The 12,890-nt window shown below is 36.4% G+C and overlaps 1 protein-coding gene across 1 annotated transcript in view; it reads right to left on the reverse strand.

Annotated features, from left to right (window-relative positions):
• Positions 1-352: 352 nt before the first annotated feature.
• LOC132105277 (disintegrin and metalloproteinase domain-containing protein 10-like) overlaps positions 353-12,890 on the reverse strand; it is a 94,230-nt gene continuing 81,692 nt past the window's right edge. The window contains exons 11-16 of the mRNA XM_059510436.1: positions 7,227-7,374; positions 4,846-5,029; positions 4,515-4,626; positions 2,159-2,379; positions 1,885-2,011; positions 353-796 (exon numbers count right to left, since the gene is read on the reverse strand). Coding sequence (XP_059366419.1) covers positions 702-796; positions 1,885-2,011; positions 2,159-2,379; positions 4,515-4,626; positions 4,846-5,029; positions 7,227-7,374 — 887 coding nt within the window. The 3' untranslated portion in view covers positions 353-701. The remainder of the gene's footprint in view (positions 797-1,884; positions 2,012-2,158; positions 2,380-4,514; positions 4,627-4,845; positions 5,030-7,226; positions 7,375-12,890) is intronic.

A 12,890-nucleotide genomic window follows, 5' to 3' on the forward strand; every position in this document is an offset into this window, starting at 1 on the left:
ACAAATAGAAACTCTCTGTGCTGTTATTAACTATTATATCCTGAGTGTCAGTTAAACATCCTTAATTATCATTATCAAACAGAATAAAAAAAATGGCATGACTGAAACGATCTGATGTATTTTGTGATCTCTGTACAATTGCACACAGAAGACAATGAGAAAGCTTCAGAAATAAAAGGTTTTTTTTAATCCTTTTGCTTGCATTTAAAAAACCCATCTTAATTACATATTGGAAAATGAGTCTCTTTAAAGAGTTCTCTCAGCCATTTTTGATTGGTAAAATACTGTAACACTTTCATGCTCATCTCCACAGGAGGGTGGCAATTCAAAAACAAACAAACAAAAAAAATATATATAAAAAAAGGCAAAAGAGGAAAAAAACTTGTGGAGAGAACAATGGTTTAATAACTTGTGAAAGAATTAGAAAAGCAGAAAAAAATGTACAATTCTGTCCTCTTCCTCAAGACTAGCTTCTGAATTTTTCTCTGAGCTATGCAAGGTAAGCTTTGCTGGCACCCAGAGCAGTGGTTTCTTACTCTTTAAAATGCATATTTTCTTAAGTAGAGTCCTTTGAAGTCATTTTATTTGCCAGTTTCTTTGTTTGTAGATGGGGCTTCATTGATTGATTCAGCGAACTCTTTGGAGTGAAGTGTTTCCCAAGTGTAGGCACTAGGAAAAAACAAGGTAATGAGGAGGGCTTCTCAGGGTCGCATCTGGCCCATCTGATAGTCCTCTCTCTGCTGGCGATGGCGCTGTGGCTGGGACTGTGCAGCGGCATTTCTTCTCTTCAGTGTGCCTAGACAATACACACAGGTAAGATTAATCACTCTAAGTGCAGGAGTTAAACTAGGTTTTTGGAGGTAAGGGAATTCTTAAAAATTAGTGACATGACCTTGTAGAATGTTGCCTCTACTTGAGTCTACCACTCTTTGTGAACAGTTTTGTTTGTACCCGGGACTAAAATTCTGGCTTAAGCCACTAAGATATGCGTACATTAGATGTGACGTAAATCTCATCATCAGCATAGTGCATGCCTTTTCCAAAAGGTGGCAATAAATTCTGCCCATTGTTTCACAGCCAAGAAAGAAACAGATGACATGGAACAAAAACAAACTGAAGATGACAACACCAATAGGGCTTATGTGAGGGGTTAAACAGAACCCACATCTCCAGCTTAAACAAATACAAAGACCTTTTTATCATTCATACTGTCTTGAGAGAAATAGCACACATACTGGACCAGGATGAAACTTTCTAGTAAATATGTGTTGAGCCCCTGTATTTACGCATTCTAAGAAATGGAGCATACATACACTAAACATTCCCGTTAAACTGAAGTATGCAAGAATTTGGTTGAAGATGGTACTAGGGGGAGGAGCATTCCCATTTTTCAGAGCATCTGAGTGCACAAGAAGAATCAAGTCTGGCCTGTTTTTCTTGGAAGAGAAAGACTCAAAGAACAAACTGTGATGCACTGTGTTTTCTAGAAATCTTTCCATCAGAACCAGCATTAACTTCTTGAGCAATATTGGATGTAGTAGCTTGTCTGTTGGAACGGATCGCACGGTCTACCCATCACAATTCGGCCCTTGTCAAACTCACTCAAATCCTTTCACTTGCCCATTTTTCCTGCTTCGTTCTAACACACCAACTTTGAGGACAAAAAGTTTACTTGCTGCCTAATATATCCCACCCTTTAACAGGTGCCGTGATGAAAAGATAATTAGTGTTATTCACCTGTCAGTGGTCATAATGTTAAGCCTGATCATTGTGTATGTTTGTGGTCCTCTGGGATATATCCCTAGCTGTGGTTTGGTAGGGGGGAATATTGAACCACTTATGACTAGGTGGTGATCTAGACAGGGACCATTTGGGGTGAATTACCTGGCAGTGGTCTGGGTGGGGGTAATTTAGGGTTGTTGCTAGGTGTGTGCACACTGCAGATCTTGATAAACCCAGCCATTAGCATGATGAGAGCAATGCCCATTAGAAGAACCGCCCACCAATGCCCCTGAAACACAAATATCAAAATGAGATGAGCACTGCAAGCGATAAATAGTATTGGTGAGTGAAATACCATTCTCATGTCTTTTACAATGATTAAAGCCACAAAAAATGCATAGAAAAATTAGTTAAGGATAACAAATGAGACACTTGCCACTATCCACTGTGCAATGCTTGTGTAAAGCTCAGGGTTGAAAATGGCCTTCTTAAGCCTTGCCAGAGGGCCATCAGCATCCACCAGCCTACACTTCATGAAGACATCGCAGTAACCTCTGAAATCATTACAAGGAGAGCCAGGCGGTAAGGTGATGACAGTATCGTTAAAGCGATGAGCCCATCTCTTTGAGCTAGTGCTGCTGCAAGTGTCGGGCTGACCTACAAAGACAAAAGAAAGAAAGAATGGGATTGGTATGACTTAAAAGATTCATCATTTTTTTATATATACATATTTAACCCTCTGGAGTTTAAGGGTATTTTTGGGGACTGGAGAAGTTTTGTCATGCCCTGACATTTGTGCTGTTTTCAGTTTCCTATACACATCTAAATGGCTAAAGTCTAATCTCACTGTAATCAGCACAAACTGGGCTATAATAATATGTGACCAGCATGATTTTTGAGAACTTGAGCTTGTAGCCTTTTTCTTTCTAAATGATGTGAAAATCATCTTGTTTACTCACTTACAGAAAACAATATATTGATTTAAATTTTCTAAGACACTTTTTGTTGGTAAAAGTCATATGCGAGTAGGCGTCAACTATCATGAATATCATTGTGATTTACACCTGAGAAGACAAAGACCCGCATAATGAGCTGCATAATGAGCCTTTCAGTCAGCTGTGTGTCACTGAGAGGGAGGAGTTACAAGAAAGAATAAGTGTTATGGAAATTTTTAGTTTTGTTAATTTGGCATTTATTGCATTAATCTCATTTAAGTATCTTTTTTAACATACAATGATCAAGGTAGTATATATAGTCCATAGGGACACAGTTCTTTGTGTAACCTGTGCACATAACTGCTTTAGGATGAAAAACAACTTCTAAAGAGGAACCTCTGCAGAGAATTAAAGAAATACAAAGACAAAACTCTGTTTGGTTTTTCTTTCTCAGTCTCTACAAATTGTTATTGAATTAGAATTTCCACAACAGAAGACAAAATAAATCTATATAATTTTATGTTTGTAGTTTATTTAGAATATATTTAATTATCCCACAAAATAATTTAATATCCACTTGCGAGTGCAATTAAACAGTTTATTAGGAACAATCAAAGCTGACTTTCAAACTGAATTTTTTGCATCATTACTCCAGTCACACAATCCTTCAGAAATCCTTTTAACAATCTTATTTTCTACAAAAAAACATTTATTGTTATATTCATCATCATCATCATTATTATTATTAATGTTGAAAAGAGCTGTGAATATTTTTTCCAGTTTTTTAGGGGGAATAAATAGAAAGAACAGCATTGTTTTTACATTTGTTACAGTTATCTATTTGTTACATTTATATTATTTACATCAAGCTTTTGAATTGTATAGTATTGTATATTGTTATTGAAACTTCATGATATTTCACTTGATTATACATTTAGTCAGGAATTATAGTTTGGAAAAAAGTCTAACTAGTAAAATGTTTACACGTTATGTGAAAACTAGTACACGTATATAAATAAATAAAAAGAGACTTACTCATGTTTATGATGAATAAAGTTTTTTTCTGAGGAAATCCAAATCTCAAATACTCAACCACATCACATCTTTTTGGGGTGAATTATGTCTTATTCCTCTCATCGAGAAGCAAACAGTAAAATAAAAGAACTTGAAAAGTCTCTCTGCGTTGTCTTCAGTTGTATGGGCGTATTCAAGCCGCGCGCTTCAGTTTGAATCTGAATAGCGCGTTCAGTGCGGGGGCGTGGTCACATTAGAAGATAATGAAGGGAGACGTCGGACATCGCTTTGATTTCATATGGATTACTTTATCACAGAATATCTGTTTTCGGCGGCACCTGTTTAGTTTAAAAATAGACATGTCAAGCTTTCTATAGATATCTCTCTCATGTCTCTTCGTTGAGTATTCACGGAGTTACAGTTCATGACGTGTTTGTAAATGAAGATCAGCGCAGACAAAGGCTGCAGACAGCACATCTTGTTTGTTATCTTTATTTTATAATTGCACAAAGTTCTATTGCTATTATGTCTGTATACAAAAAAAACTAGACCCTTTACAGATTCAATTGATGTATTGATTTTATTTGTACGATCAAAACTGAAAGTGTAATTTAAGTTCTTTTCGGGGTTATCAGGAGAAAATTACTCATAACGCGTATACACGTTAATCGACTCCACAGGGTTAAAAAAAACATCTTATATAATATAATTTTTTTTGCATTTACTTTAGGGGAAACTTTTGAAAATGTTTTATGACAATTTAAAAAGGCTACATGCTGGAGATTTGTTGGGGTCTGGACTGCATGTTTGAGAAAACGGTCAGTAACTGCGTGTGTTACTCACCCTTTGACATACAGCACACATGACACAGCTCTGTCTCGTTTTTCCCCTCTTCAGTGGCACAGGTGCAAGCCTCTAGATCCTTATACATCTGACAGATAGAGCCAGAGCACACCTTAAAGTAAAAGAGATGATATTCTCAGATAAAATGTCCTGAAATAAAGACAACTATTACACATAGATATGCCCACATAAAGTGAGTAATACTGGAAGTTGGGCCAACATGATTCTTGACATTAAGTCTTTTTATAGTCTTTTATTCAAATCTGAAGCAGAGAAAAGGTTTTATAGGCAGGGTACAAAATGAGCACACAGGTCATGATGCAGCACCTACCCCATTAAGGCAGACTTGTCTTTTTCCATTGCAGAGTGTAAGGTTTGCTTTAGGCATTGAGGTGGGGCACTGGGCAGAGTTTCCACTGCACATGCCATGAAAAGCACACTCAGAATAATTCCTGCACATCACACCGCTGTTCTCAAATCCGCATTCTGACGTGCAGCATGGACCCTGACTAGGACTGTAAGAGAAAAGTACAAGAAAAAAAATGAATGCTTTGTTGCACTTATTGAAAAAGGTGTAAAATTAATAACAAATTACTGCTAATAATACAGTATAAGTAATGCAACCATAACCTCTGATGTTATATAAAGCAAGTCCAAAGTTTATAGTAAAGGTGGAAAAGAAAGATATTTCTAATAAACTACATTGTATATAACACCAAAATTGTTGTCAGTCAAAGTAGACTGTTAGATGGCTGTTTAATTCTAATGGCTATAAAAGGTTATAAGATTCTAATGAACAGATGTTACAATATTAAATTGTAATTACAATATTAAATTGTCAAAATAGATTTGTGACCCCGTCTATGAAACCCCGGCTAAAGTTGCGTAATCTAGCTAATTCTGAGATTAATAGCATCAAAATTGTCATAGCCATGGAAATAGATGAAAATATGTAATTTGCATTAAGTGCTGTAAATGAAAGATTATATCAAGGGATTCCAGATACAGTTCTCTACTTACTGTAGTTTTTCTTCCTAAACATTGGTTTTAATCATCTCTGGGTCTACTTTAGGTGCAGAATCACCTGCTGAATCTCACATAATTCAGCTCAGAAACTTATTTTCTATCATTACAAACCGCAAAAAGACTGTAATATCAATCCACAAGAGTGCCAGGAAAAGCAAGAAAACGGCGACTTTAGCTGGGTTCTGATTTCTGTGAGGATTTCTTCTTGGCATCACAGAAATTACAAGAAGTTTTTTTTTTGTTTGTTACTGAATATTCTGCTTATTTTAAGGACCTTTTATGTCTGTTACATGTCGAAATAATTCAGTCTTTGGATTCTGAACATAATGAATTGGGTTGATGAATTATCTATAGCGAGTCTGCGTAAATGAGTAAAAAAAATATTAATAGAATAGTCTAGATGTTTTAAAAACATAATTTTTACATTTGATTATTACATTTCTGTTTCTCTAATTTTTTTGTGTAGTGCCAGATTTTGGGGTCCTCCAAATGTCACACAAAATCCAAAGACATGAATAAGATTTTCTATTTAAATTTTATAGATTAATTTATATATTAATGACATTTTCTACTGATACTTCATTTTACTAATAAGTTATACAAATCATAGATTTTACTTGGTAATTGTTGTTACACTCAAACCCTTGTGATTCCTCTCATTCCTTTCAATGTTTTTATGCCTTTTGGACAAACGCGTCATAATAATTAGACCTGTTTTACAAAACTTTAAGAATTTTCCCATAAATGTGTCATATATCACTGACAATGGGAGAATCTCACCTTTAATGCTGTATATGGCACATATTCAGGATAATTATGTTTCAAATGTTCAAATCTGTTGCAGTTTTAAACAAACTTTTCTTTACATTGAAATTTCTGAAATGAAGCAAATCTTTGATATGGTCTAACTCAATATTAAAGCTTTCAAGGTTATTTTTTTCAGAATGTTCTTTACATTATGCAGGATGATTTTATGTAAAAAACAGTGAATTAAAAAAAGGGGGAAAAAGACTTAAGCTGGGTTTTAACAGAGTGGTTCACATTTCTTTGTGAAAGGTCAATAAAACTAAATTGACATTTTAAAACAATCCTCAAATCAAATACACAAATAAAAGAAATCTCTTATGATATCTCTCCAGCCTGGCCTGTGCTCTTTACACTTAAATTCATTCAAATTAGAGGCAACCACTGTATTCTAACCACAATCCTAACATAAATGCTACATACATGCAGCATGAGCAGTTTTTAATCTAAATTAGATTGTATAATTTTGAGATTTGAAGCAAAAACAGAACAGTCTGACTTTGGTTTCATGTATCTGTACTACATCAAACATCTGCATGAAATCAAAATCAGCAGACGAGCTGAATGAGAATGCAAATTCACTGTGACAAAGCAGCGTTGCGCTTATGAACACTGCTTTAATCTGCATTATACGGAGATGAGATAAAAAGAAAATACCATCTAAACTAAACTTTCTAAAGACAGTCAGTTCCAGTATCAGAGATACATAAATAATCTTGGTTAGTTACCAAGGCAACATTTCTTTTCATCTAATATTTCTATTTTATTTTACATAATTGTTTCCAATTACAGATAATGTTTAGTTTATGTAGTGTATTTATTTTCAGTTTATTAACAATAACAACACTGGTCAAACAGACTATTCCAGATCTTTTTATGTACCTGCATAGAGAGCCTTGCGTTAGTTTACACTTCAGTTCTGGCGCATTGGCATCATGGCAGCATTTGTCCTTGCACTGATCGCTATAGCCACAGTCACACTGTTCATTAGCCTCAACCAAACCATTACCACAGATGGGCTGTCCAGATTCTGGAAAAGAACAAAACAAGTGTGAGAGAGAGAGAAGTCTGCCGCCTGATAAGGGCTGGTGGAATCAGTTTTTTGAGACTTTGATGAAACAATCCTACAGATCAGCGTAATGAGCTCATTACAATGACCGTTCCTCACTCGAGGCCACCACTGCGATAGCTCACGGTTCGTTTCTGGTTACCAGCCCGAGAGCCTTAAATGCTACTAAACACAAACATATGACATACAAAAATACATTTTAAAAAATTGCACATAATGTACTGGATTTTACCTGTATTTTGAATTTAGAAATTCATTGCATTGTCTTTTAGGGTTAACCAAAATGTCTGTACAAATACTGGATATTATCCTGGCAGAAAATAACCAGTATATATATGTAACCAGTATATAATAACCAGTAAAGTGTTGTCAAGATACTGGAATTTCAAACTTCGATACGATACCTTGAAAATAGCCATATTCGATACCATTTTCGATACCACAGAGAAAAAAACTGCCACAATATTAATTAAATTTTTTTTTAAGATAAATAAAACAAGTCATATATATATGTGTGTGTGTGTCTGTGTGTGTGTGTTTTTAAAATGGCACAGCTATTTAAATACCTGAAAGTACACAGTTAACATCAGTCAGTCAAGCATTATAATATGATATCTGGATAATCAAGTATTATTTAATGATAGAACTTTAATTATAAATAAAACTTGGTAACCATGTATAAATGCATATACATTTTAACTGAATTTAGGAATGATGGTGGTGCTTTGTTGATCATTCAGTGTTTCTGTAAAAAAAAGGGAAAAACGAACAATAATACTGATAAGATGATAATAATAATAATAATACGAATTCTACTAATAAGAACAGTAATGGATTCATGAATATTAATCAGGTTGTCTGCGTTCGATCAAACTGATTTGCTCAGGAGGTGAGAACCATTCAATGAGATTGCCGTTTGCGCATTAGTTCCGCCCACTACTAAGAACTCCGTTATTTTTTCAGGAAAAAAAGAAAATACAACAAACAGTAAAATACAACAAAGAATATCGTTTAGCGCGTACATGTAGTGCGTCAATTCTGCATGTATGTAAGACTCGCTCTCTCTCTCTCTCTTTTTCTGACACACTTTGCGCATGTGAAAGAAAGCGACGGCGAGTCATGGGCCTTCACACTATAGCTCACGGTACATCAAACACAGGTGCACTGTGTGTCCAAAGAGAACGGCTTTGTTCTTTATCAACCAAAGCTGGTCGCGGGGGTGCCGCACTTGCCATCTTTATATTCACTTTTGCCATTTAACCAGCGCGAATGAGACGAGACAGGCACTGCGGTCACGTGTGGTGTTTGTCAACGCGCCTTTGAAGAGAAGTGAACGTGACAGCTCGGCTAGTATCGGTGTATCGATACTTAGAGAAATTAGTATTGGTACCGTCCAGATATTCTAGTATTGGTATTTATCGATAAAACTAAACCAGTATATATATATATATATATATATATATATATATATATATATATATATATATATATATATTAGGTATGTAACGATACGCGTATTCGTATTGAACCGTTCGGTACGAGGCTTTCGGTTCGGCACGCGGTATGCATTATGGACCGAACGGTTCATTGGACTAATTAATTATATCTGGAAAATAAAAAAAATTGTGAAATATAATGATATGCGTTCAACAAGGTAGCCCAATAACCCAAACGACGTAACAGGCAACGCCCCTGACACCCCCGAAGAAGAAAAAAACACCAACTTATATGTTTATGTTAGGCTACTCAGTCAGGCGCTCGCTCACTCAGCAATACAGGCTGAAGGCGCGTTGCAAAATGGCCAATGCGTTTAACAGGGAATCCAAAGTGCACCCAAACACCAGACCTGTTGGTTATTGGAGGATCTTCTATTTCTGGTCTGTTAAACGCATAAGCCATTTCACTATTTTTTTCACAAGAGCCACATTGGCAGAACAAAATCATAAGGCCAGCCACGTTTACGACAACATACTAAGTCACCTTTGCAAATGTGCATTTCTACATATAAATTGGACATCCCACAAAAAAGAAATAACACGGCCAATGCATTTTCGTTTAAGAACAGATTTAATTTAATAGTGAGATGAGCGAAGGCTGGCATGCATGTCAAACAAAATGCCCCCAAAAGAAAAAAAAATCTCTATGTTTTCAGTGCTGATGCATTCATGTAACATTTAAGGGCACCTAAAAGCTGTCACAACGAACCGGCAAAATTAATGATTATGAATATGTAAAATATAGCAGAAGACATTAAATTTTTTTTTATGTCTGTCGGCTAGAAAGATGCTGACTCGTGATCTTCGCAGTAGTGAACGCGCCTGAGAGAAATGCACATTTCATACGGGAGGGAGAGCAGTCTGTTTTCTTTCGTTTTGAATTGTTTTGTTTAAAAGTAGACATTTCAAGCTTTATATATAGCCTATTTGTCGCATAGACATGTATAGAAAGGCTAGATGGCTCAAGGCGGAGTCAGCTGTGTCGTCACTTGGCGGCCATCTTAGGTCAGGAGACTGCGCTGCTGCTCCCTGCTGCTGTGGACGGAAGGTGAGTGACATACGCCAACTAAAATGCTCGTAACTTGCTGAATTCTTGACGGATTTACAAACGGTTTGGTTTATTACAAACCTTATTAACGTGGCTATGATTTGTGCTGATGCCGATGTTTAAATTGTAGCTTCACGTTTTGAGAAACGCTTAACATTGCAGCGTAGCTGTGTGTTTCATGGCTGCCCTCTACTCTAAAGTGATACCACAGTCGACATTTTCAATTATTAACAGGTTTCCTGAGACCAACAACGTTTCTTGACAACCTAATCTTTTGTCTAAATGTCATTTTGTGGATGTGGTTGTATTTATTTGCTGGCTAGCAGTGAAGAGGTCGTAAGTGAGTCACCAAGCAATTGTAAATTGGTGGGAGAGGCAGGGTTAGTCTTTCGTTTCAACATAGCTTTGAGTTACACATGATTTCCAAGTGGTTTGGTTTCTTAAAAACATCTTTACAGTTGGATTACTTTGTTGGTTTTTTGTTTACAGAACTTCTGATTACGCTTGTGGAAAATGCCTGATTTTTGTGCCGCCTACGGCTGCACCAACACACGAAGCCTCCAAACCAGAACGCGTGGGATCACCTTTCACAAGTAAGAAAAGAAAATATTATGACTATTATTAGGATACTTAGTAATACAAGTTCTGCTAGGAATAGTGTAACTGAGACAACATTACAAGATTGGCTACATATACTTGCATACTTGCAGTACATAGAATCAAAATGATAATATTTTTTATACTGTATTTTAGTCCATACCCTCAATGTTGTGTATGGGTATACCTAGTACTTTACCTGTCTAGTCTACTTAATATACTATTTTCTTAATAAACTCCGTGGCTATAATTTTTCACAAGTATGCAGTTAAATAGCCGCATCCCTGAAGTTTATGACACACCAAGCCGTTTGAAAATCGGTTGAAAATTGAGCAAAATATAGTTATTTCAGCACTACATGCACAATAGAGTTTAATGTTATAACTGGACGAGCGGTCCTGTCCTAAGATGGCCGCCGTGTGACGTCGTCGGGTCCCATTGGCTCTCAGCGCCGATAAGCTATCTAGCCTTTCTATACATGTCTATGATTTGTCGGGTCTGTGAGGCAAGTAGGCTATACGCTGAGTTTCGGTTCATTCATGAGACAAACTCCAGGTTCACACCGGCTCCTTCGTATCGTGGTTATCTATTTTCTATTTAATTCTTATTAAATCCAGACAATTGGTTGATGAAACCTTAATTAAAATTAAGATACAATTAATACAAAACGAAATCAAATTTAAAGACAGGCTTTGTGCTTTCTGTTTGAGGTCTCAGTGAAAGTTTTAAAGCAGTCTTCATGCCGCTGTCAGCGCTTTTTGAACTCCATTATTGAGCCGAGTTTTGCTTGAAAATAGTCTACTGTTGATGACTGTGCAAGACTAATGGATTCAGGGTCAGGCTTGAATGAGCATGCTTCAGACTCGTGTTGTGAGCAGAGCGAAATTGGAGCGGGAAATGCGACGCTCCGTCCACCGTCCTTTTGAAATTGCCGCTCTGCGCTCTGTCCAAGATCCGCCCGCTCGCTTCCCGCTCGCTCCCGCCTCACATGCTCTGAAGGAAAGTGGCAGTGTGATACTGTAAGCTACTATGCGAGCCGCCGGTTATAGCTTGACGAGCCGCATGCGGCTCGCGAGCCGCGCAATGAGTAACTGTGCTGTAGTGGAAAACGTAGGTTTTAAGAACATGCTTAATGTAATTGAGCCCCGTTACAATATTCCTTCACGAGCCCATTTCAGACAGACCATAATTCCTGCTTTGTTCCAAAAAACATAAGCCCTATAGAGAACCAATTGAGTAAAAACACACTCAATATAAAGAGTTATAGAGTTCCATATAAAAAGTTACATCTTTGTATTTGTTCATAACTAATATAACATTTTCTTTTTGTTTTATAAGGAGCTGTTTTTGTTTTATACAGTATGCTGCTAAGAAAACACCATAGAAGATGGGTAAAGAATAGCTCCATCATTGTTCAATGTAAAAAAAAAAAACATACTTTGTTAGTTTTAATAAATAAAACATTTTTATAAAAATCAAGGAAATTTATCTGCTAATTTTTTCTTTTTGCTGTATCTAAAACGTACCGAACCCAGAGGCGGCCTTACCTATGTTTCACCCGTTTCAATTGAAATGGGCCCCGCCCTCCAAGGGGGCCCCCAACAGAACAGGAAAATCCCATTCATTTTCTCCCTAGGATATTGATTTTCAGACATAATGTCTAAAGTGGTCTCCAACACGTCGCTCGCGAGAGTAGCTCGTGACCTGATTGGAGGTAGCTCGAGGGCCGTTCAATATCGCGTCTTTTGCACGCTCAAGTTCATTATTTCAAATAATTGAAACGACGCGCTCATTTTTTTCCAGGCGCAACAAGTCAACATGAAGGATGGGGATGCACCCAAACTACAGGTGTTTTTTCTAAATAAATCTTCTAGCAGAGCTACAGCAAAGCGTTTTTCGGTGGTGGAAATCCATTAGCTATTAAAACTTCTCTGTCGTTGTGGAGAGCGCATGGTGCATAGCAACGACAGACACCACGGGAACCGAATTTTACTATTAATAATAAAAGATAAGCTAATAATGTGCATTGTAAATGTCAGTATTTTGTCTTTTTTTGAATCATTCTTTCTATAAAAATGATTTAAAGGCTGAAATATGCGAGGTTTATCTTTTTATAAAAACTTTTTTGTCAAAACTTTATTTGAACGTGTACATGTTAGATAACATTTTGCAAGACACTCCTTTCAAATTTGGCCATCATTTTTAATGTTACTATTTTAATGTTCATGTAAACAAAAAGTGCATATTGATGGTAAGTTTATTTGTTATTTGGTTTTCTACATAAAACTTGGTGAATTGATTTTATTGTGTAGTATTAGTACTTTTTGAACAGGATT

This window comes from Carassius carassius, chromosome 2 (assembly GCF_963082965.1).
Source record: "Carassius carassius chromosome 2, fCarCar2.1, whole genome shotgun sequence".
NCBI lineage: Eukaryota > Metazoa > Chordata > Actinopteri > Cypriniformes > Cyprinidae > Carassius > Carassius carassius.